This window comes from Microplitis mediator, chromosome 2 (genome assembly GCF_029852145.1).
Source record: "Microplitis mediator isolate UGA2020A chromosome 2, iyMicMedi2.1, whole genome shotgun sequence".
In the NCBI taxonomy this organism is placed as follows: Eukaryota; Metazoa; Arthropoda; class Insecta; order Hymenoptera; family Braconidae; genus Microplitis; species Microplitis mediator.
Window position 1 is genome coordinate 9,469,613 of NC_079970.1, and position 27,251 is coordinate 9,496,863.

The following is a 27,251-nucleotide window of genomic DNA, read 5'->3' on the forward strand; positions in this document are numbered from 1 at the left end:
TCATATAAATCATAATGTATTCCAAAACTAGTTAAAATCGATCTTACTTGTAGTACAATATAATATATACGAAATTAAATACTATACATCAACTGCACTTAGCAAAAATTAAATATTAAAAAATATATAATCTCTGGCCCCAAAAATTATTTCAGATAATTATTGTAAGTCATTATTTTATTAGAAAAAGAAATTGATTTGTTATTAAATGGAAAAGTTGATGCTTATTTTTGTAAATAAATAATTTTCACATAAATTATGATAATAAATTTCCAAATAAAAAAAATTCTTCTGTTCCAAATATTTTTTACCCTCAGTTTGTATTATTGATATTTTAATTATCTGCTTACTTGAAATATAGAAAAATAAATGAATAATTTTTATTACAATCTTTTAGCATAAATATTTATCACATTACGTAATCCTCAATAATTAATATAAATTTTCTCGATCATTCAAATCAATTTTAGCATAAATTATTATTTGCATAATATTTTATCTTCCTAAATTATGAGCTGTCAAATTTTTTTTATTGTCCTTTTATGTTGCTGTCACTTGAATATTTTCATAATTTACAAAAATATTAAATAAATCTTCGATGTAAATAGTGTTGATATAAATATTCTTTACTTTTTTTTCCTCTCAGTTACTGGCTCTTAAAGTGTCATGTGCCATATTTTTTATTTTTTTCAGCAAATAATCTATCTAGTATAATATTATAACAAAGTTCAAATAAAAATAAATTTTATACAAATATGCCTCAACTGTACAGCTGCTGATGATTCTTATATTAAAAAAAGAAAAAAAAAGTTAGCCTATTAATTATAAATTAATAATTTTCAAAGCTGGTCATTACTAAACAATATGAAAATACTTTAACAAGCAGAAAAATTTTTTGTTATTGTAACGTGAGACTAGTTGTGGTAACAAAGCTTTATATTGGTATACAAATAATAAATTATATAATTATTTTGTAACGATAGCTTTGTTGTGATAACAAAACTTTTTTGTAGTAAGAAATGTTATGTTACAGTAAAAAATTTTTTTTGTTATCGTAACTAAACTGCTTACTTAGAGTTACAAATCATCCCGCTCAAGCAACAAAATTCTTTTTTTAAAGTTACAATTGGATTAGTTAGAATTACAATTGGTTTTGTTGGAGTAACAAATTACTTTGTACAAATAAAAAAAGTTATTTATCATTATTTATTAAATAATAGATTCAAAAAAAAATCTGAAAACAGTTCTCTTTGAATCTTAAAAAAATTTTTCTTGCTGAAGTCAAAAATTAAAAAAATTGAAGATAATTAACAAATAAGAAATTCTAAAATTTTAAACAACGAAAAATTGTTGCTGTAAATAACAAATTAGTTAATTTTGATATCACAACAAACTCGTTTACTATCTCGTCTTTTGTTATCTTAACAAATTTATTTTCCTACGTGAATGTAAATCGTTTACTTAAAGTTATCTCTTTTAAAAGTACTTATTGCTGTAAATTACAGACTAAATGAATCTTTAATCGATGGTTAAAATCTTTCGAGAATTACAGAATTATCTTAAAATAATTTTAATCTTTAACTTATTTTTTGTTACGCAGATGTTAAGTCAAACAACAGAGATACGCAAGAACAAACGAATGGTAATACTTTATTTATCACTAAAACGCTCAAATATTCAAGCTTTTAATGACAATGCGGAAAATTTTCGAACATTAGTATTATTCTATTATTAATGCTAATAGCGAAAATTAAAATCAATCACTTGAAAATGTAAAAACTTATTAAAATTGCATTGCTTTCGTTGAAGTTATAATGGAAAAAGGTATATATATATTAGGCGCAAAAAAACCGACTATTTTTTTTTTTTTCGATCTCGCATGAAAATTTTTCGGTTTACGATGTTTTAAGGAGCCTCTCCAAAAATCAGCTCGATAAAAAATTTTCAAGAGGTCGCTCACGAATTTTGAAAATATCGAAAATGATGGAAATTCGGATTTTTATTTCTAAATTTTTTTCTTTCTCGTGGCAGCAATAGTTTATATTTGTAAAATCATAATTATGCTGAAAATTTCAGCCCAAAATTTAATTATTTAAACGGCGCTCAAGAATTTTGAATATTAACTGATAATATGTAACTAATAGTTTGAATTAGTTTTTATATTTTTTTATAACTCAATTATTGTTATTTTACTTAAATATAACTTTTTCATAACCAAAAATATACAGGACAGTCTTAAACAATAAAATTTGGCAAGTTTTGAATAAGCGAAAAAACCTACAAATTGAATTAAAAAATAAAAAAGTATGTAAAAAACTTGATATTTCTATTTCTCGGGTTATAATTTCATTCATTGTCATGCAAATTGATGGTGAAAAAATCGAGAAGCTTTATTATTAATATTTAAGGGTCGCTCAAAAACGTCCAAAAGACAGCACTCGGAAATATTCAAAATTCTCGAGCGAGGTTTAAATATTTAAATTTTGGGCTGAAATTCTCAGCGTAGTCATGACTTCACAAATATAAACTATTGCTGCCACGAGAAAGAAAAAATTTAGAAATAAAAATCCGAATTTCGATTATTTTTGATATTTTCAAAATTCGTGAGCGACCTCTTGAAAATTTTTTATCGAGCTGATTTTTGGAGAGGCTTCTCAAAACATCGTAAACCAACAAATTTTCATGCGAGATCGAAAAAAAAAATAGTCAGTTTTTTTGCGCCACCCTAATATATATATATTTTTTTTTTTGTAACTATATTTGTATTTTACCTACACATGGCAAGCTAGTAAATGAAAAGAAGAAGATTTTAATGTAATAAATTGATTCAGCAATTGTCGCAGTTTTGAGGAGAAAAAAAATAGACTATCGTTTGCGAAAAATTTTGTATGGCTAGGTGTAAAGTTAATTAAAATGACATGTTATTCTACAGGTAAATTAAAAAAAAATACAATTTATGATGAGAATTTGTGATCAAGCTTTCATTGACACCTGCCACCTGGTGGTTGTAGCATATGATGAATAACAATGAAAAATTTTAAATAAAGTTATCATCACAATGATTCATTATTAAATCACAGGATAAACTTTTATTACATTATTTTATGGCAATAAATAGTATATTGATAATAATTATTGATTCATAAAAAATAAAAAATAAGATGGGCTAAAGTTAGTTTAAAAAGAAAGTAGAAAACAAATGTGACATATAATTTTGCGTGCACAAAAGTAAATGGGGCGAAATTTTTAAGTGCGTTAATTAACTAATGAAGCTTGAGACCCGTTTACTCTCTATGATAATAATTTGTCCTTGCAGTCACGAGGCGTGCACTTGCTTATACAGTACTCACGTTGTAAACCTTCGCTTGCTGATGGGGATATGTGTTTTGATGATTACTATAATTATAATTATAATAATAAGGAAATAATAATTACAAAAATACGTGACCAGAGGTGGATCACATTGACACGAACATGACAGAAGAAGATATAAATCTTGTTATGTTTAATGTTTCGCCAGCTGTCATTTATATGATTGGTTGATATAACGAGTCTAACAAGAAAAAACTCACGCTCTTAAGCAATTTATTAAGCTCAACGATTTTGTTTAATGTAATGAAAAGTTGTTAAATTAGGAGAGACTGGGGTAAAATGAAACATCTTTTTTTCAGACGAAAAAAATTTTCTTTCTTTCAAAAATGATTAGTGACGATTTGCATAAAAGGATAAGATAAAAATAATCATTCCGGGCAATGCGGCAAACTTTAAATTTTAGATACAAAATAAAAAATTTCTTGTGTTTGCTTTTTTATTGCGAACGGAAAAAACCGGTGATAAGATAAAATAGACCCCTGATGAAAAAAAATAATTTTGCTAGAATTTTTTACTTAATATTTGAAAAGTGAAATTCATTTTAATAATAATAAACATCAACTCATAGCTCATAATATCTAATAATATTAAAAAAGAATACAATAATTGTATGATCGTTGGCTATTTTTTTCTAATTAACTGTAATTTGTTTTACTATTTAAAAAAAAAAAATTTTAATAAGCAGTTAATTCTACTTAAAAATCAGCTTTTTCTAGTTTTCAGGAAGAACGGAAACACAAGAAAAAAAATTTTTTTTTTTGCCTGAAAAATAGTAACTCATTTAACTCCGGTCCCTTATTGTGTTGGTTTCATTAATTTTTTTTTCAATTATCTCAATAGTAGACTGCTGTTATTAAGTTTATTTAAAGATATAGATTAAAATTCCCAATCAGAAAGTATTAAACTTTTTCGTTACAAAATCGAAATCAGATACTGGATATGTACTTTACAATATCTTATTTTAAAATATTTTATGGAATTTCGAATACTCAAATTTTCTCAAGTCATATGGTTTCAAATTAAACTTTAATGTACAATTTATACAAAGAAAACGAGAGCGTCATTCTCAGTGGATTGGTTTTAAGATTACTCCCATGTGAATACGAAAATACAAGTAAATGCAGAAGTGCAGCAAGAGTGAAGAGATTGAAAATAGAGAAAGAGGAAGAAGTTTATAGAGAGTACGTGGCGAATTGATACTTGTATGAGCCAACTCTAACTTTAACTCATATGCCAGCTAGTCGAGTGTAACTCCCGTGGGGTTAGAGCAATTTCTAACCTCAATCTATTCCATGTGGTCGCCTCAAGGTAAAGAGAAACAATTTCTCAAAGGGAATAAATTAGCGAGATGAGACGCGTTAAAGTTGGATGGACTAGGACTAGCTGTGGGCAACGTGTTGAAGCATCTAGTAGAGGTGATGGCTTGCCAAGTTGAGAAGAGGAAACGAGATGTTACCAGCTGGAAAATGAAACCAGAAAGAGATATGAGAGACAAATAAGAGAAGAGATCTAAGACGCGTCCGCGTGTAAGTGGAAACGTGAAATGAAGATGGCGAAATTTATATATATATATATGTATAAATGAAAAATTTCTCTCAAAACTCCAATTTCGTGAATAAAATTCATGGACACTAAATTCCATAAGTGAAGAAAAAAAAATTCACTCTGCTTTGTCTTGAAATCTAGCTCCATTAAAAGAGGCTGTCACATCTGGATATAGGGTGACTTAAATGTTCCAACAGTCTCTCGAAACGGATCTTTGGTGTGGCAGCAAGCCGAGATATGTATTCAGTTTCGCCAAGTGCCTCAAGGGGTGAATGTTCTCTAATCCATAAGACGTTCTACTTCTATTTCTATGTTTTAAAGTCTATCTTACAATGAAATGGTGTAATGCCATGCTGGAAGGATTCACCTCAGTGCCATTGTTCTTCAAGACACTGTAAGTGAAAATTAGATTGTAAAGGAAGTGTGTCCTGAACTGTAACCACATCATGTTTTCCAGCATACTTATATTCATATATATATATATACACATTTATACTTGTGTTTGACTATTATAATCAACAATCTACTGGAAATTAATCAAGTGCACTGACCACTATTCAATGCCAGAGAATTGTACGTGCGATGGGAACACTGAGATATCACATGTGCATCGAGAATCATGAGATTATTTATGAAAGGAAGATCGATCAATTGGTTTGATCAAGACATCGATGAGAGAGACGTGGAGTATATCTAGAGTACTGACGAAGATACGATATATGTACCTGCAAGTACGCGTGAAGCCTCATTTATCTTATCTTACCCTGTTATATTCAAGTATCATTTATGATGGATAATACATGAATCTCTGCGGCATATATAAGATCTGAGATATCTTCAAGTTTATTATATGTATTATAAAAACTGGTAGCAATGTGCTAGTTATACACTTAAATTCAACTGCTTGGGATAATAATATCGATAAATTTATATATTCTTTGGTCCAAATAATTTTTCATCAATTTTATAAATTTATATTACTTTATTTATTGTAAAAATATTATTCTTTGTATACTTGGAAAGCTCCACGAAAAGTGTCATACTTACTACCATTACACAAACATAAAAAAAAAAAAAACTGACTCGTTTCTGGTATGATAAATCGTTTTTAAGATACTACTTTTCTCGAATGAATGATAGTAAAATATCTTTTGATTTCCTGCCAAGTTAATAATGTTTTAGGATTCTATCACTATTTAAAAAGTATTTTCAACTGTGAGATTACAATTTTAAAATCTACAAACTTCGTCTCCCATAAAATAACTAAATAGTTTTATGTCAACATGTTTCTATAAATAAAAAAATAAAATTTAAATGGATATATTTATAAAGTAAAATTTTGATCTTTGAATATTTCATTACTAGTTTTAATAATTTCAATTGAATTATTTAAACCACTAATAACTTATAGTAAAATTGAAAGTTTGACTGGTGATTTATCTATATAAAATCGTCTTTTAAATTTATTACCTCAAGAGGTTCAAGAGAAATTTCTGCTGACAAGAAAATTGCAAGTTCAAGTGACGAATCGAGATGTTCGCGTCGGCACTTGCGCTTAATTTATCAATCTACTTTAATAGATATTAATAGTTTTAATGTTATAAATTTTCAATACATGTTAAATATTTATTTAACATAAATGTTTTAAGAGGATTCATTTTCCTTTGTTGTAAGACATGATTATATCATTTTTCAATTTAAATATTTCATTTGGAGTGCGCAAATAGCGTTCGGTTTATATATATATATCCGATGAAAAAGTGACAAATAATTCGATTCAATAATAATAATTTGTAAGTTTCAATTACAAACACACTCCTAATATTTACTTTAAAAATTTATTTCTTATCAAAGTTTTATAACATTACTTTGACATCATTCCGAAACTTAAATTTCTTATAAAAATATTTAATAAAAAATTTAAATTGCAAAAGAATTTAATATTAGAACTATTTCGTCAAACTACAAAAGCAAATTTACCAATACGTGTATTGTATATGTAATATATCGTGGTTTATAAATTATAAACTCAACTAAATTGAAAATATTTAACGGAACAATTATAAATTATAATGAATCTTTTGACGGATATACCGCATAATAAAGTTTGCGGTATATCAGTAATAGAGCAAGGAATAAATGGTCGTTTGATTGCTTGCGACGTAAGCCAAACTCTGATATGGAACATTAGTCGCACCAAGTTATCAGTGAGTTCCCACACAAAGTGCCTCATACATCTATATAAGCGATGCGGTAATGCAACCATGAGACACATACACATATACATTGTATGATATCTACATCCCTTGCTCTTGTTTCACTACCGTATAGTGTAATATACACTATGTAGGTTATATACTAGCCAAGAAAACATATTATGCATTGCCAAGATGCAGCTTGTTACCCGATATCAGAATCATAAAAGAGTCAGGGCACCCGTAACTTCTTGTCAAGAAGCTGCTCGCTGGAAGGGTTAAAAAAAACATAAAAACCCATCAGTTTCCTTATTACTTGCGGAGCTTCTATTCTTATGGGAAAACTACCAGGACAAAAGTATAAATATAGTTTATAAAGACGTTTAATACTGGCTTGGCCACGCAGAGATTAAAAGATTTACTCGTTAAAAACTTGAGATAAGAATTCAACAAGATATATATATATATATATATATATATATATATATATATATATATATATATATATATATATATATATATATATATATATATATAAAAACTTAATTTTATTTTAAGACAAAAGTTCTTAAAAAACTTAAATATTTTTATATCATCTATAGATTGGTATTATTATATGTAACAGTTTTACACTTTTTTTTTCACGCAAAAGTTTGTGAAACTCTACACTGCGAGAAAAATTTAACGCTGCGAACGTCTTTTGAATTAAAGATTCTGTTCAATGACTGGCATATAATTGTGACAACTAAATTTTCTTTGATTAAAACTTATTGCGATATTCATTAAACAGAATTTCAGTAAATAATCCAACATTAGTAAGAGTGGAGTCAATTTATCGTTACTTGAATCGATGGAGTAATTAAATTATTTAAAACACAGATAAATTTCAATGAAAAAGGAAAAGTTACCGAAGCAAATAATTGAATTACTTTGAAAAAATTATAAATACAAGTCGAATGAATTATTAATTTATTTTAGCTGAGGGTGTCAGTGTATGTTTCAAAGATTTTTTTTTTTTCATTTCAATAGAATTTGTTAACCAAGTCAAAATATTTCGAAATTTGGATAAAACAAATGCATACTTGGTGTCAAAAAGACATATTTTTCTTTGCCTCTATATATTTGACTTTTTTTTTTAATCAATAAATTAAGATTTGTTAAAAACACAGTTAGTGAGCCTCTTGACAACTACTTGTTGTCATTGGCAGCACATTTTTTTTCTCAGTGTAAGGAACTAAATTTTTTCTAAAGACAAAAGTACTTAAGAGCCTTAAATATTTTTATAAAATCACTTATATATCTATGACTGAATTTACATATAAAAAGTCATAAATTTTTTTCAGTCAAAGTTTATCGCAAACTCTAGTGTTTCTTATGAGCATGTCTGTGTATACTACTAACAAGGTACAACACCGTTTTTTTTTTTTTATTGAAAGCTTAGAAACCCTATGCCACGGGATAAAATGATTTTTCTTTTAAAAGTGACTGGCTAAGCGATCACTACTCATAACTTATAATAACTGGTAATAAGCCGTGGAATTCATGGTGCTTATCTCAAGAATATGCCTAGGGCAGCTATACACTTGAGCTTAAGTTTTAAACCAAGTTCAAGATGCAAGTTAATTTAATGCTCTGTGAAATTAAAGAGAAGAATGTACGTACAATTGATTAAATCTCTAAAAATATTGTAAAGTATTTAATATATGTACGTTTCTCTTCTTTTATATAAATATAAATATGTATGTAATTATTATATATTGATGTAAGTCTAAGTAGTTTGGCGTCTTGTTGTCGGAAGTTGATCGTACTATAAGCGAACCATGTAATCGAATACGTCGGTTGGATCTGACGCCGAGTTTTTGCTTATAACATTCTTTTCCGATTGAAGACGTTCAAGTCGAACCAAGTGACGACAGTCAGTTGAAATTTGTCAGTTCAGTTATCCGTATGCTGTCGTTACGAAGTCGCTTTTAAGAACACACCGAGAAAACTTTTTTACCGTTACACCATCTGGGAATACTTTTTTGAACTTCAGCTCTACCCTTTTTTATCGTTATACCTTTTGTGTTTGGAGCTTTCAATGTGCTCTAATGGAAAAGTTAAAATCTCTTCTAATCGAATACAAAAAAGCTTTAAGATTATTGGACAGTAATACTTCTGCAGTAAAAAAAATACAGACAGTCAAATATTTTTTCAGTATTTTTTACCAAAAAATTAGAAAAAATGACTATGCAGATAACAGTATAAGAGCAATATGGGACTATGGTGGAAATCACCGATAATGGACAAATTTTTCATTTACATTCAACAGAATTCATGTTGCGTAGTAATTTTAATAAAGCAACATTTTTTAATTATTTAAAGAAGTTCTTTTCAGTAAAATTTATTATAGTAAATCAGAATATTTACTTGAATACTCGTGAAAATTGAAGGAAAAACAATAGATTCCTAAAAACTATATGAAAAAGAAATGTTGGAAAATTTAAAAGTGCGCACCTCAATTGCTCCTTTTATTTTTAATCATTAGTTTTATTTTATAATATTAATTGTTTTTTTATTATGAATTTTTATTCAACTTATAAGTTATCAATTTGATGTTTTTATTTCTTATTTTCAGTTTAGTATTTTTTTTATTAACATTTTCTTTAAATATGCCGCGTTTTTGTCCTAGATGTCGGTTTTTTTTTCAAACGTATATCGTTACGCTAATGCTGCTACCAGTAGTTGATGGAGAGAAAAAATGAAAAAAATAAAAACGGCATCTAAATTTTGCGTGAATATGCAGTTTTACGGTTTTAATTAATTTCAATTAAACTAAAAGGATTTAGATAGTGATTTTCATAAGGATTTTTGTGATAAAAAATACAAAGATAATAAAAAAAAGTTCGGCTGATTAAATGTGTCAATCGAGAGTTATCGTATTTACCAGGTTTAATACGTAACAATTGACAGCACTGGTTTTTGAGCGGAAATGAGTTGTTTTAAATTAATAAAATAACGAATCGACTACGAATTAATAGAGTGTAGAAATATTATTGTGTGAGTAAAATAGTAAAAAAAAACCGTTCATAAAGCACCCTCAGCGCTTGAGATGTGCAAATGAGCGAACAAAGATGCGTTTGCGCGTTAATACGTTACTTGATAACTTTATTCTATTAATAATAGAATAAACGAAAAGAGCCAAATATTTACGAATACACTCAAATTAGAGAGATTTTAGAGAGAAAACCACCATGCTGAGCAGTACAAAATTTCAGGAAAGTTAGAGTTTTTAAGTTTAAGTTGATAAATTTTCTATTAGATAGTTTTTGCACACCTCAAATGTGAAATATTGAGTGTACTCTATTGTCGCATAGCCAGTGTTTCGCAATTGAATCATATAAAATCGTTTCAATAACTTTTATATGACAGGTAATTTTTTTAACAAAAGTAGTTTTTTAAAACGAACGAAAAATACAATTCAAAAGTTGTTTATAGAGACATCCGTTGAGATAATAAATTTTATCAAAGTATAAGAAAAAAAAAACTGCACACATGCTTATTTACAGATTAATAAGTTACTTGTTTGTTTTATTCTAACCTATTAGTACTAGAATAATTTAACAGAGTTGAATATGGACGAACAACCTTGAATTAGAGAGATTTTTTAATAAAATTACTGGGATATGATTCTGAGTTGTTGTAATAAAATCCATCACAAGCAATAAATTAACCTAAATTTGATCGTAGAAGTTTTGATTCATAATTCATGCTTGGAACAATTCCTATTGAATATCACAAAACTGAACCAACTGTTAATAATATATTTCAGTCACTTTGAATGTTAACTTTTTTTCGATTATAACATGAGCAAAGGCGTGCATTTTTAGATTCCAAAGAAGATAATTTGAAATAACCAATTATATACTGTTTAAAGTATTAAAAAATTATTAAAAGTTAATTAAATTTCAAAATTATAAAAATTGTAAATACTTTCAAGTTGATTATTGAAATACATCTGAAATAATTCGATACCGAGAGTTCTTTTATTGTAAATTGATAAGAAAAAAAATTAAATTGATTTCATACTATTTCTTAACAAAAACAGAATTTTCGAAAACAGTAAAAAAAAGTTCAAAATTATGCTCAATTGTATTTACATAAGTGATTTGGGAATTTTTTTATAAAATTTTGGAGGTACCCCATTTCGCCCCCTTCCTGTCCCGTTTTTCCCCTCGTTTCCCTATAATTATTTCAAATATTGAATCGTCTCACAACCACCCAAAACTTTTGGGTTATTTTCATCATAAAATTTTATGCTTGCATACTTATTTAGTAGTTTGTTTGATCAATATATCCTAATAATTTTGGGGCTGAACTTCAATATTACTAATTCATAAATATTTTTATTTTCATAAAAATTACCTGTCATGTCTACATAATTGAATTTTCACGTATAATTATCAATTATTCATAAATATTGATATAAAGTCTCATCCATAGATAATCAATATTAATTATTTGAACGTTACCTATTATAAATTAAATCCATACATTTACGTTCACATATTATTAATGTATTTTTGTAAATATACTATACATAAATAAATAAAATTTTTTTAATGAGCCTGTTATAATAATTTATTAAAATGTGAAGCGACAAACCATTCAAATAAATATATGAGAAAGTTAATTAATAATTAAGTAGACTTATTATTAATTTATTTATTGAAATTAAAAATTTTCCAGTACGCTAGTTATATTTAATTACTCAGTTCTGAATGAACGATTGTATAAAAATAATTTAATTTTAATCACAAAATAATTTGTAATTATTATTTAAAATAGAAATGATGATGATGATAAAAAATGTAGTAAAAATGTATTAGACAGTTTGTAAAAGACATCGATGAAGTCACGTCGTTAAAACGTGAGACGATTTTATCGGAGTAAAAGACTGAGTCTTTGGATAAATAAGCGCCGAGGAATCATGAAGCCACGAGACCGAGAGTAAATAATATAAGAAAACGAGAATAAAGAGAAGCTAAAGAAAATGTAGGATAGAGACACGCGTTAAAGTGGCGCGTCGGTAGAGTAGACGTTGATCGGAAGTTGGAATCGCAAAAAGACGCATTAGCAAATAAAAAAAAAATGAAAAAAAATAATAAAATAAAAAATGATAGAAAATGAAGAAGAGGGTGGAACTTTGTTGGATTATCGACGAAGTCTCACGGCATACCAACTCTTCTGGTCATACCGCGTCTATACTAGTAGAACAACGCGCATAAATCCACCGATACGACGTGAAAGTTGTGTCATTTTTTTATAAACAATATACATGTTCGACAATACACACGTACATGAGTCAAGAGGCCGAGCTGAGCTTAAAGATTAAAGATAACCAGTTAACCGCGTACAATCGATCCCATCCCCTAAGGCGACTGGCTATGGTGCTGTGACTTTGGTTCACCGATGCTGGATCAGAGGTAAATGAAATTTACGGGCTAAGCAAACTTAAAAATTTAACAATACAATTCAGAGATTGTCTATATAACGATACAATAGCTGCTGGCTCTATCCATTCAAATATAATAACTTTTTTTTTTTTTTAATTTAGCCACACAAATATTGTTATTTATTATCACAGTATTTTGTTTTTAAACTTTTCCATACTAAAAATTGTCAATTTAATCCAGGCACCGGCAAGCAAAAATCAACATCACACTAGATTTTTTTTTTTTTGAAAAAATCAAGTTTTATTAAAAAATATATTATCTTCAAAAAATATTACAAATGTTTTACTTTTAATTAAAAATAAATAAAATATGTAATTATTTTGAATCCAATTATTTTCTGAGTGTGATAATAATTGTAATTTATTTTTGTTGTTTACAGGGCACTTATAGATTTGTGTAAATTTTAATATTTGGTAACTATACAACTTTTGTAAATTGTTTATGACATTTAAAATAGTTTTTAAAAACAATTTATGTGTCTTATTATTGTAGAGCCCTGAGGAAGTCACAAATAGTAACGAAACGTTGGCAAAAAATAAAAAAATAATTGCACATATAGAAGTGTCCTTATTCCCCATCAATTAATTAGAATAATTGAAATTGTTAATTAAATTACTGGTGTTGAAATAAATTTGAATTACTAGATACAATAATAATTTTAATTAAAAATCCACTTTAAGATAATAAAACGTAAAAGTTGAAATGATATAGCTCTGCCATTAGCAGTTGCATCTAATCGAGATGATTTTAAGTAAAATTGCATTCGTTTAAAGTTAATGAAACTGATCTGGGTCTGAGTAGAAGTTTGATATTATTCGTACTAAGATTTATTGAAAACAATTTATTGTTTAAATTAGGAGAGATTGAGACAAATATAGTACTATTTTTTAAACAAAGAAGATTTTTTTTTGTTAAAAAATGTTTAATTACAGCTTATAGAAAAAAATGGGGAAGGTTGATCAGCTTGGACAATGTAGTTAACCTAAAAGTTTGCAGAATTTTTTTTGTTTTTTTCTGAATGATAGCTATTTAAATTATTTTATTAAGAGCTGGAAAAAGTTAAGGTGGTTTTGGAATAAAATAGGCCGCGATTGTAAAAAAAAGTTTTATTTTTTTAAATACTTTACATTGGCCTCATTGTCCAGACTGATCAACTTACCCCACATTTGAATACGTATCATAACCAAGCATTTTTAAACAAAAACCAACTTTTTTTTCATCTTAAACATGGTATCTCATTTTACCCCAGCCACTCCTATAGTTTCTAATTCTTTAAAATATAATAATTAAACATATAAATTAGATCTTTTTTTAAGAATAATGACTACTACTAATTGAGTATTAACTTGCAGGAAATGTTTTACTTTTTTTTTAGTTGAGATAATCAATCAGCAAGACGTAGGATTGATTTTTGTAAGAGAAAAAAAAAAGGTTGTTAAATATAGTAAGAGGGAAACTAAATGTAGGGTGAGAAAGAAGCTGAATAATCATCGGAAATCGGTCAAAGTTAGTGCGTCGTCGTTTTCACAGTCCAATCGTGTCTCGTGACATCATGGGAGAAAAAATTTCTTATCTAAGAGGGTCCGTAATACTTTTGTCATAAGTATGGATTAGGGATGGACTAAGCCATATCTTCAATTTTTTTGTTAACCTTAATATCATGGCTACATCAAAATAAAAACAAAAAAAATAAAAATAAAAGTTTCTTTCTTTCAGTTTCAAAAGATTGTTTACTGTACAGATTAATATCCAAGCATATAAAAGAAACTTACCTTCGAGATTCGCCATTGAAAACCGGTAGCTATCAATTCTCGGTGTATTGATGTCTGAATTAAAGGGCCTCAAAGTTGCTGAGCTTACATTGTCCAAACCCTTTAACAAGAAAAAAGAAACAAATTCAAATTAGTAAATATCAATTGATATGTTAACATATACAAAAATTCTTTAAAAATCGTTATTCTCGTAAAAAAAAAAAAAAAAAAAAAAAAAAAAGTGCATCAATTTAAGAAAAATGAATTTGAAAATATTTTTTTCTCACTTTTTTTAAATTATCTATCAAAGAGCTTCACGCGAACGCGTCTACCAAAAGCTTCTCGCTTTCATCGGATTTTGTGCTGAAATCCTTCAAGCATCCGACAGCCCAGCAAATGTGATTCAAGCCTCTCTTCTACACCCATCAATTTCCGCGTCTCAGCGTTCCCATTTTCTCTCTTATATACTATATATTTTGTATTCTAGATGTGATTTTCCGGCTTCTATGTAACGATAGATAGTAATAGACATACCACAGCTGATACAGCGCTCATGATTTAATGTTTCAAAGCGCTAAGATTTAAGCCTCAAGCAATAGAGTAAAGTACATTTAACAAACTTTACTTCTGCTGATTTTAAAAATAAAGTTGCATCAGACATATAAAACTGTTTAAAAGAAACCTCTTAGTGCGAAAATAAAAACAAATAAGAAGAATAAAAATTTCAATTTTAAAAAGTACAATCAATCAACAGCATTCAAAGTATGTATGTATATACAAATGTATATATTATTATTATTATTATTATTATGTCGCAAAGAATCGTTAGTTTTCCGATAGCCGTTACGATGGATGACAAACTGACAAGCAATCTAGCAACAAACAGTAGAAGCTTCCGCGTTTTGAACCATTAACCGTGAATAATAGGAGTCTAGTTGGTTCGAAGAGCATATAAGTACGGATGAATGACTAATTAAGTGGAAGGTACATCAGAGGGTTCACAAAGTCGCGTGGATACTTGGCCTAGTCATAAATAGCCTTTTTTTCCATACAACCCCTATATACTCACTTGCGGTTCATCTGTGAAAGATTTACTAAAAAAAAATATAATAAAAAACTAGCATACTAGCAAGTATGACCCCAATAACGTACGAAGAATTTATTCTGAAGCTTTGAATGCAACCGACAGCTTCAAGGGCCGTATCTCTCGGGAATGTTTTTCTCATGTGACTCTTCTGCTTCTGTACCGATCTCAGAAAGATCTATGTGACTCACTAGTAGACTACGAATGTTGAACGTCAGGACACTTTATCTTTGCGATCAATGCTTGAGGAAATGGACACTACATGTTGTGGTCTATGTTTCTTTCTAATGATCTTACAATCCTGATGTTAACAATGCCACTAAATTATTTCCATGTATGGAAGTATAAAAATACAGTTGTTTAAACCTACAAGAGCTAAGAAAATTGTTTAATCAGTAAACTTACTACATTATTCACTGCAAATTTATTTTATTAATTTAAAATGTTATATTTTGTATAAATTGTTTCTTTAAAATTTATAGTCAATAAACTTTTTTTTTTTTTTTCCAAGTGTTCGTTGTCTGAAATAATTATGAACTAGAAAAACCTAAATCTAAAGTAATAACGAGGCCACTATTGGAAAAAAAATCGGTCTGTCAGTTGACCCTGCGGGCCAGCCCCAAAACTTCCCGCTGTTTTCGAGCTCGTTGAGCTCGAAAACACTATTGTGAATACATTTTCGAGCTCTACGAGCTCGCAAATACTTTTGTATGCCATTGTTTTGTAAAAAACCATTTTTTAGCATTTCTTTCTCCCACGATATCTCGCGAACGAATTAACCGATTTTGATGGTTGAGGCGGCAATCGACGCGTTTTGTCAAGTTCTAAAGCTGATAAAATTTTGGATTCGATTTATCGAGTCGTTTTTGAGATATTTCAGGAAAAATAAAAAAAATTTTTTTTTTTAATTCTTTCGACAACGGTTTCTCTTGAACGAATGAACCGATTTTGATGGTTGAGGTGACATTCGACGTGGCTTATAAAGCTCTAGAGCCCAGTCCATTTTGGAATGAATCCATCGAGCACATTAAAAGTTATCCAAAAAAAACATTTTTGAAAAAACTTTATTTTTGGAATATCTCTGAACGAGCCCTACCGATCAAGCTCAATTTTCTCTCGGCTTCAAGATATTGACAATCCGCGTCGAATGGCACCTTAAAGTTCAAAATCGGTTCATCCGTTCAAAAGATACAGGTATTTACATACGTACGTACGTACGTACGTACGTACATACATACATACACTCGGACATCATCTTGAAATTAGTCAGAATAGCTTCCTAGGACCTCAAAACGTCGACATCTGATGGAAATTCGATTTTCGTAAATCGGACCGAAACCAATAACTTCCCGAATTTTTGAAAATTTACAATTTTCTTAGCGGGAAGTTAAAACAACAGTTTTTTGTACTTGATCTATGAAAATCGGAGCTTATTATTTTAATAATTGAATTGATGAATCATCAAAACTTCCCGCTTTTTTCGAGCTCCTTGAGCTCGAAAAAATTGTTGTGAATACATTTTCGATCTCGAAAATACTTTTGTATGCCATTGTTTTCGAAAAATACCGTTTTTTAGCATTTCTTTCTCCCACGATATCTCGCGAACAAATTAACCGATTTTAATGGCTAAAGTGGCAATCGACGCGTTTTATTAAGTTCTAGAGCTGATTAGATTTTGGAGTCGATCGTTTGAGTCGTTTCTGAGAAATCTATAAAAAACTAAAAAAAAAAAATTTTTTTTTCGTAATTCGCCAGTATTTTTGAATCTACTTGATTAATTGATCGGAAATTTTCAGGAAAGTTGATGGCTAACAAGCTCTTTCGATTACCACCTTAATCATCCAAATCGGTTAATTAGTTAAAAAGTTATAGAGTGTTCACACACACACATACACACACACACATACAGACACTCGGACATAATTCTGAAAATAGTCAGAATAGCTTCCTAGGACTTCAAAACATCGACATCTGATGAAATTTCGATTTTCGCAATTCGGGGTAAAAACAATAACTTCCCGAATTTTTCGAAAATCATCGATTTTCTTAGCAGGAAGTAAAAAATTTCGTTTCGTCTTAAAACAAGTATCTCATTTTGCTCCAGATTTCCCTAAGTAAGCACACAAATTTATGCTATTATGTATGCGAAAAACTTGAGTATACAAAAGTATAGTCTCTTTGGTAAAATAAAATAAAAAGTTTATAAACTAATTGCTTAGTAAAACCAGAGTTTTTTCATGAGACTGTATACATGTATATATATGTACATTGGTTAAGTACACTGGTATATGGAAGTACATGTTCGGATAGCACACATTAGCATTTACGATAGCGAATTTTCATCATCTACTGCTTTTAATTTGTCTACTTGGCTATTTTCTCCGAGCTTCTATGTAAGTGGAGACGTAGATACACAAAAAAGCAAGAATCCCATTAATTTTCGATGTATTTGTTTTTGCAAGATAGAAAACAAGATTCATAATCCATATATCAGTACGTGTGACCACTAAGAAATATATAATACCAGTATCTAACACTTATATATATATATTAAATAAACAATTTTATCATCCTTCATCACGTTTATTTCTTATTCTTTATTTAATATTATGATCTGGTTCTTTTTAGCACCGGTTTTCGCGAATGTACTTTTACAGTAAGAATACAAATGTATGACTGCGAGTAAATTTTGTAAACAACCTATGTAAGGCTATAACACCCACCTGTCATCCTCTCAGAACTCGTATATGTTTATACATAAAAATTTATTTTTTATACCTTTGTACACTATACAGGAGCAGCCTTTGTAAATCCATGCACTGCAGATACTACAATATTCAAAAAAAGTTTTTGTGGGTACGCGGAAACAGGTATCAATATACATACATATGTACATACTAAGTTGTTGGTTCAACATAAAATGTCTGATGTAATAGTATTAAAACGAAAGATTACGCGTGGGAGTACAAGAGACCGAGGTAAAAGCACTGGGCCAGCAGGCATAACAATTAGATCCAACCGGATAAGCTGACTCTTCCGGTAATGTGAACTCCGTGGATATATTAATATATATAGTACATTTACCTCGTTGATATCTTTTATAAATAATTATTAAGGTAAAAAAAAACAAACAATATTAAAGTAAAATTTTAAAATAATAAAAAAAAATGGTGACAGATAAGACTATTTATAATTTTTCTTTTCTTTGGATTTTCTGGAGCATTATGTGTAATATGAATTTACCACAAAGAGTTGAACCCTATGGGATATTGTTTTCTTCCCACCGTCACGTTTACCGGTTGGAAGCATAAGCGAGACTTGAATCCGTGATAAACGCCGTTAGAAGCAACCGAACGTGATCCATGTACTGACTATACTCTGATGTGTTGTTTTTTTTTTTTTTTTATCATTTTTTCATTCCTTTTCAAAGTGTTGAACCGACAAAAAAGTTTATAACTTTTTTTTTTTTTAACTATAAAAAGGAGGAAAAGTGTTAACGTACTTGCAAAGGAAAATTGTTTGTTGGGTTTGAAGAGTAAATTAAGACTATAAGAAAAAAAGTTATTGACACAAGAGAGATAGTTACTTAATTTCACAGTGCTTACGTTGTGTTAGATTATATAATTTGGTAGCTAGATCAAAGCTTTAATTTTTTACACATTTCACACGGTTTATTGTACTGCTGCACCGAGATGTGATGTAAAGAAATAGAGAAAAAAAAATATAAACACTCTTGGGTCCTCTTGGCTGGTAAATTTTTTTCGTCCTTCAGGCATTTCGTTGGAGGATAGGGAATTTTCATAATAAAGTCCATTTGAAACGGAAGTAACTTGTTTTCTCAAGGATAGCTTTACTGGTAATTTCATTTTATTTTCCTTCTGAGAATAATAACACAAATAATGTAAACAATCATCTAACTACTTTACTTCTATTAGGAGAGTACAATATACGTAGTTGATAGTCTTACTTTTTTGATGATAGCATACGTAATGTCAATGAACTAGAAAAAATTTGCCTGATCTGATTCTTTGATCTTAAAAAAAATTATTGAAGATTTTTAAAGAAACTACTTTATTCTTATTTTTTTTATCCTATCACCCTCTTATAAATCTCGTGGAAAAAAAAAGTCAAGTGATTCTTATATGAATCGTTGTAAAGTCCCTTTAGAGATATCTTTACACCCCTTGACATGTTTTTCGATGCTTCATCTTTTTTTTTTTTTTGTAAAAAAAAAATTAAAACAAGATTGATCGATTTTATTTAAAAACTATTATGTTGCAAAGTTGTGTTTAACTTTAATAAATTATATAATAAATAAAAATATAGGGAAGACTAGAGAAAAATTATTCAGACAGCAAAAAATTATTTTTTGTTTAAAATTTTTTAGATACAGTTTGTACAAAAGAATGGAGCAAGTTGATCAGCTAGGATAGTGTAGCCAATTAAAAGATTGCAATGAGAAAATATTATTGTTTTTTAAATGTTTGTTATTTAAATTATTTTACTCATGACTAGAAGGAGCAGATTCCGAAGTAAAAGAGGCCATGGTGTTGACAAAACTTTTTTTTTCTGATAATTATTAAGTAACTGAACTGTCCGGGTCGACCAATTTGTTCCATCTTTTTTTAATAATCGTAATTCAGAATTTTCAAACAAAAAAAAATTTGTTTTCCTCAAAAATGGTGTCTCATTTTACCCCAGACACTTACAAAATGTACAGTGTCGCGTTTCGGGTAGATTTCATTTACAAGAAGGGTTTATAAATTATGTACTGTCACAAGTTATAGCAATTAGATTTGAGTTTGTAGCAGGTGTCCGTGGTCACGTGAAGACATCCGACGTACAGTAATCTTTTATGCCTCCTCGCACTTGCTACTTACTACTATCCTTCTTTCTCTGTCAAATACTACAGGGGTAGTAAAAGTAACTCCAAGCAGTTGCGAAGCTTTCTAAATTCACGGATAACTAAATCCACTTTGCATAATTTCATGCTAATATCTTATGGCTTCTTGCAATAAACCAAGCATATACTTACATCTATTTGAACTTTATTGTGGCTCTTCCACGAACGAAATAATCTGTCCATTTTGATAAATCGCTATTTAGTACTATTTAAAACACTCTAGATTACTCTTTGTCAAACACTTCTTTCATCGTTATCATTTAAGTAAGTTTAAAAAATTTTTTGGACGGTTATTTTTTTATTCCATCTAACAAAATAAATAAAAATAATTTTTTTTTTTTTTTGTAATTATTCAACTATTTAATAAAAAAATATTCTAAACAAAACAGTAATAAAATTTAAAACGAAAATAAAGCACTTAAAAATAAAATAAATTTCTGTTATTTTGTGATGTAATAATAAATAGTTTTGATTTATTACTTAAGAGTACAATGCTAAATCTGTATCACAATAGTGCTAGAGAGAATTAAAAGCAAAGTAATTGCGCGAGATGGACGGGCAGCAACCCTCAAAGCCGGTCGTAGGACGGAGTTAGTCCGAGTACTGGATGTTGTCCCGCGAGGGATTCAGCGTGGAGCCTCAATTCCGTCCTCTACTCCTCTGATGTTTTCGCCTCCCTCTTTTGCTTATACACTCATGTAAGCTCTGCTTTTCTCACTCACTCACGCGGCAAGCTACCTAGTTGTGCTTTTTATGCGCATGTGCAGCTATCGATTCCGCGAGAGTTCCCGCAGGACGTCAGATTCCCAACAGGAAAACTGTTCTAAGCATACAGCAAATGCTTACAATATGTATTTATCTTCATGTCTATCTGGATATGTATGTATTTTTAATCTTGTTTATCTTTTACGTCAAAGTAACTTCTATTGGTCAACTTAAATTACTATAACAGTAGTAGTGTTAACCCTGAAATTTCAGAGTTATTCAAAGTTTAAAGCCAGTGTGAACTTAGGTCTGTTGGTTGACCGTCAAAATGACCGCGAAACCACGATCTACTATCCCGGAGTAAGTGGTGAGAACAAATAACGAGAACAATCTTTCGTGAAATCTATATCAAGTACTACAGGATCCAGAGAAATATTGCTCTAGAGATTATATATTTAATGAAAATATTCATATTTTATTTATTATTAATTTATCTGCAGTCTTAGTATAATTTGAATTAGTGCTAATTTTTATAAATTTTTTTTTTATTCATTCGTTCTTGAAATTATTTTACATTAATCATATACTAAGCAATGGAATTAAAAGTAGGGAAGAGGAGGCAACACGGTCTCCTTAAGGATTTTATATGTTTATTATCAAGCTAACTGGCACGCTTCATCACAATCGACTAAAAAATATTTCATAAGTCTCGAAAATTTTTTAAAAAGGAACACAATGGCCATTTCCAAAAAATTGAAAAAAAAATTAATTTTTCGATTTTTGTATTTTTCTGGAGTCAATTGGTTTGTTAAAGCAATGTGGCCCATTGAGGTAAGTTGTAATTGCTCAGAAAATTAAAAAATAAAACATTTTTACGCATTTTTTGGTTTCCAATTTTTATGTATATTATTTGAATTCCAACAAAAAACCCGTCCGAATAGTGCCGGTTATTTATAAAGCAAAAATTAATTATTTTGCATCTAACAAACAAAAAAACACGCAGAAATTAAATTTAAAATTTTTTGTCACGAGTCCAATTTGCCTCAATCAATGAATCTGCAGTGATAAATTGAGAGAAATTAAAACGACAAAAATAATTTTTTCTTAAATTATTTAATATCTAAAACCAAAATAAATCAGTTCCCAGTTAAATAAATAATTTTTTTAAATTATCTCATTATCTAAATTAAAAATTTAGCGGGTATGATAAACTGAAAACATGTATTTCTGTGAAAAGAAACACTATGACTATGACAATAGTCCAGACGACTATTGAAAATATTTTTTTTTTTTTACTTTGATGCAATTCCCATTGGTGAATTGACTGTAACTGAAAATAAATGTAAACAGCATATATATATTTTAAATAACAGGTCGAGATGTGCTATACATTTCAAACACTAAAAATAAAACTTAACCATCGTTTTCTACCTACATAAGCAAGTATGTATATTTGTGATTTGCTTTTAGCTTAAATTTTTTATTTAAAATATTATATTTTATATGACGATGATGTCAAAGTAAAGTGTTTAAATAAAATTGAAAGCAAAGTATAAAATAAAAAAGTATATGTGTGTTAATGAATAACAGCTCAATTAACTTTGCTTTTATTTATATAGTGATATAACTAACTGCTTCTATAATTATCTCAACCACATTTGTTTTACCTCCCGTTTCTCCTGTAACGTAGTTGTCTGTAAGTATCGTAAATGTACACCAGCATTATATTATGATCTTTAAAGTGAGAAAATTGTATAGAACACGACCTTAAAGCAACATGACATTAACAATAACACCAGCAGCAATATAGCAACAACATGGTGGTTAACCAACCATACTTCCTCTGTATATATTACTTTCAGTCACTCAAATGTCATATCGAAATTCACTCGTGCATATTATACTGCATTTGAGGAGAACATCATTTAAACTTTTCAACACACAAAATTTCATTAGTGTGTAATTTTTTTTTAAATATAATAAACCTCTGGAATATTGTCTTGTGATGGTGTGAAAAATTCTTTAAAATAAAACTTTGAAGGATACTATATAGAAATAGCAACTTATCATCTCAAGTATCGATAATCCCAGAAGGCTCGGAATTTTCCCCTTATAATAAAAAAAAAAAATATTTTATACAATCTAGTTCACAAACTTCCGGTATTTTTTTCAAAGTTCTTATAAAAATTTATATATGTTTAATAATAATATATTAAATGACATAACATTTTTTATGTAAATTATGAAATTGTCAATATTAAATCAAGTGAAAAATTTTCCATAAAATATTTAAAAATTATCTAAAAGAAAAAGGTGTGCTAGGTTTTTTGCAAATATCTTTGTAAATTCTAAGTTATCTTAAAACTTGCAAGATAACTTTTTTGTAAAGCTTTAAATTTTGTTTAAAAAAAGGTTTTTTGTATTTTTGTTTTGATTCAATAGCTATTGCAATATTTGAAGTTGAAAAGTTCGAAGAATCAGACACAGAAATTCGGAGCTGAAAATTTCCTGAGATTTTCTGAACTTCATGAGAAGCGTTAGTGAATGAGATGAGGTAAACAAAAATTTTGCAAAAATAATGATAATAAACATAAAAAGTTGACTTTTTTTTAACAGAAGTATGTAGAAAAATAAATTTCACATTTAAATCGACTATTATGGTTGAGATTTGGCGTAATAAATAAAAATAAAAAAAAATATTTTATATTATAAATCGATTGTGCAATCTTTCAAATTCTGTGTGTATGTTAAATGTAAAATTTCCAAAAGTTATGAAGTTTTTAGTTTTAATACACTCGGGAAATGATCCAATTTTCGCTTTACCGAGGGTAAAACTATGTCTGAAAGCTCATTTTCCATCAAAATAACGGATGAGTACATTAATGGTCCGTCCAAAACGTGAGCGTCAAACATTTCATTGTTCTATTTTCGTTAAAGCAAAGCACTAATGCAATGTTCTATAAAATATAAAATGAAATAGTAAATATAAAAAAAAATACTTTCGAATTCGAATCTGTAATTTTTTCAACTCTTATATAGTGTAGTCTTTAAATAAAATATTCGGCTCTGGAATTAATATTAAATATTCGTTCAATACATATTGAACAGCAAATAAACCGAATAAAAAAAAAATAGATAAAAGTATTCACTACTGCTCTTTTATAGAATCCCAGATTTTCAGCAAGAGGAACTCCACTACATTTTATACATAATTTTATATCGTAAGTTGAGATTCATTATCATTAATTCTGGCTTTATTTCGTCTCTCTGTACAGCTTCTTTTGGCTTAACTACTTTATTCTCATCATAATTCTCTATTTTTATTCAGCAAAGGTATGAATTCACTAATTACAACTTTCATATGAAATATGAGCGAATTTTATTCAAATGTACATGAAAATTACATATATACGTATATATTTTTTTTTTGTAAATTTAGAAATTGAAAAATTAAAGTCTTTTGATAAAAAATTCGACATGATTTGATTAAAACGAAGTGCCCGTAAATGTACTCTAAAGGTATTTCAAGAGTTTTTATTTGTCGGTTAATACCGAGGTTATTATTTTGCATAGCTTTTACGGCGCGTTTGTACTTTGCTCAAAAACCTGCAGTACACTCTTCGAATATCAGCATTTGCTGCTCCTCACGACACAACTATAAATATGCTAGTCTGACCCTGGTAATTTTTTTTGTTTTTATCTTTTACTTCTTGTCTTTCTTATTGCTGAGCATATCACCGTGAAAAGTCGTGCACTCAATGCTTCTGCTTTGGATCTTACAAGGGCTTGACGTGACGAGAAAAGTTCGCTAGACGATACGACTAACAAAAGACAAAATAAAATATTCGAGGACAAATCGTAGCACACAAGAAATTACCTTTTTGTACTGAAGAAATTCATTTTAACATAAAATAAATGTAAATAAAAAAAAAATATATTTACCGCTGTTTCTGCATCTTTTTATCGTTTTAAAGTGGCTTAAGAAGTATGAATTACTTTATGTAAACAGAAAACTATCTTTGAAAAAAAAAAAAAAAAATCTGAAAAACGGTTGACCCTGTGGGCCAGCCCCAAAACTTTCAGCTGTTTTCGAGCTTCTCGAAGAGTTCGAAAACATTATTGTAAATACACTTTTGATCTCTTCCAGTTCAAAAATACTCTTTAATGCATCGGATTTTTTTGAGCTTTTCGAGCTCGAAAAAAGTTATGTCTTGCCTTGCACTACGAAAATTCCAACAATCAAAAATTAATCAAAATACAAGTAACTCTTAAAATTTTGTTTACGATTGTTGTTGATAAGACATGTAGATCCGGGCAGGAATGTATATAAGTAATTGACGTGACGAATGAAAAGAGTCTCTTATTGTTCAATACCACCAAAATATAAAACATCTAAAACAAATTCAGAAAACGATATTTTTAACGTTTTGTGGACGAAATTTCCTAAACCATCAAACTGATTAAGTAGTGATTACAAGAGACTCTTAAAGACGAAAATTTAGTGTAATTTTTAAAACAATTAGTTAATTACACTATGTGCTATCCACGAAAAGTAAGGTGAAATTTTATTTTTCAATTTTTTTTGTAAACGATATCTCTCGTACAAATGAACCGATAAAGATGGTTTTTTCGAAAATCGACACGTTATGTCAAGATCTAGAGCTGATTAGATTTTTGAATCGACTCATCAAATTTTTTCTGAAAAATTTCAAAAAAAATTGTAGAAGAAATATAGTAAAAGGTCGTTGGTACAGAAAAATATCTCCGGAAATAGTAAATGCTTATATGCCTGGCGGCTTTTATTACGCTGTACTGTACGCGAGGGATATGGATGCAAAGTTCGTACATTGATTGACAGGGTTCATATCATGAATTAAATCCCTTGATTACTTCCTTTTTCTATCTCAAGTTTTTTACCCTCATGCGGTATACATCACTAAAAAATGTAACTTCCTTTTTCAATACAAGTCGACTATAATAATGCCGCGGGATTAATAGAACCCCGTAAATCCAGAGATTGACATTTAAATTCAATTATATAGGGTTGAACTAATTTCTAGGAGGTTATTCTGGATAAGTCAATAAACGATAAACTATTGTCCTTAAGAGAAATAGATGTAATTCAAACTGTTTTAATATAAGAAATGCCGGAGGAGTTAAGATAGTAAAAATACAATTCAATTAATAAAACAAATAATTAATTGCTTGGGATAAAAATTTATTTGATATTTAAATGAATAAAGTTGAGTCCTTGTATACTATAGTTACAAGGATATTTTAGTATATTTATTTATGGGTCATCTAAATTGCCTGATAATATTCTTGGGTACTTTTTTCTTTATTCATAAAACTCAACAACTTCTGGAGTTCCCCGATAAGAATTGAGAGCAGACGTCAATCGATTAAATTAAATATAATAAAAACTCGTACTGAATTTTATCTCGATGAATTGACAAGATTGAATTGATGAAACTATATCAGCTGACACACAAAATACTATTGTTTTTATTTGTTTTTTTTTCTTTTATTATTTTTTATCTGTACTAGGTCATCGATTTATAAATGCAAGCTCGTATTCTATATACGGTCCATTAAGAAATTGGCAGATTTACGTTTAGGATATGTGGTATCAAGAGGAGAAGAGAAATTTGATCTTGCGAGAGTGTATTACTGCGGTCAAGTTAACCCAGATTCAGTCAAATATTGTATATATATCAACAGTTTTTAAATTATAAAAGTATAAGAAGATAAATGATAGAAAATATTTTGAAATATAGTAATGCATTTCACGAAATTATAATTCTAGCATTATCAATCCGTTCAATTTAATTTTTTAAATTAAAGTTGTCATTTTTATCTTTCAAATATCCTTATGCAAAAAAAGTAGGTTCCAAAAATGCTCTAAAAAGTTTATCAGTGGACTTCAAAATTTGAGACGATTCTAAACTTTAAGTTTATCGTTATTGGAACTTTAAAAAATTTAAGAGTAGAAAAAAATTTCAATCTTAAGGCCGCGTTTTTTTTTAAATTCTTATAAAAAGTAAAAAAAAAAGTTCATAAATCGTTTTAAAGTCTATTTTGTTTAAGTTCTTCAAACCAGCAACATATGTTGGTTTTATATATTTTCAAGTCGAAAGATTTTTCTTAAATAATTCAGGAAAATGTTCCTAAAAAGTACTCAGTTGAAAATTCTTTTTACTC

General features: G+C 28.7%; 1 protein-coding gene across 5 annotated transcripts in view; it reads right to left on the bottom strand.

The window, feature by feature from the left end:
* Window positions 1-27,251, bottom strand: part of LOC130663536 (amyloid beta A4 precursor protein-binding family B member 1-interacting protein) — a 165,014-nt gene that overhangs the window by 13,763 nt on the left and 124,000 nt on the right. For 4 of the 5 annotated variants that reach the window (XM_057462805.1, XM_057462806.1, XM_057462803.1 and 1 more), the window contains one exon: window positions 14,380-14,479. In XM_057462805.1, the coding sequence (XP_057318788.1) occupies window positions 14,380-14,479 (100 nt within the window). Of the gene's footprint in view, window positions 1-14,379; window positions 14,480-20,477; window positions 20,612-27,251 lie in introns of those variants that run through there. The other variant, XM_057462807.1, reaches the window with a different exon arrangement.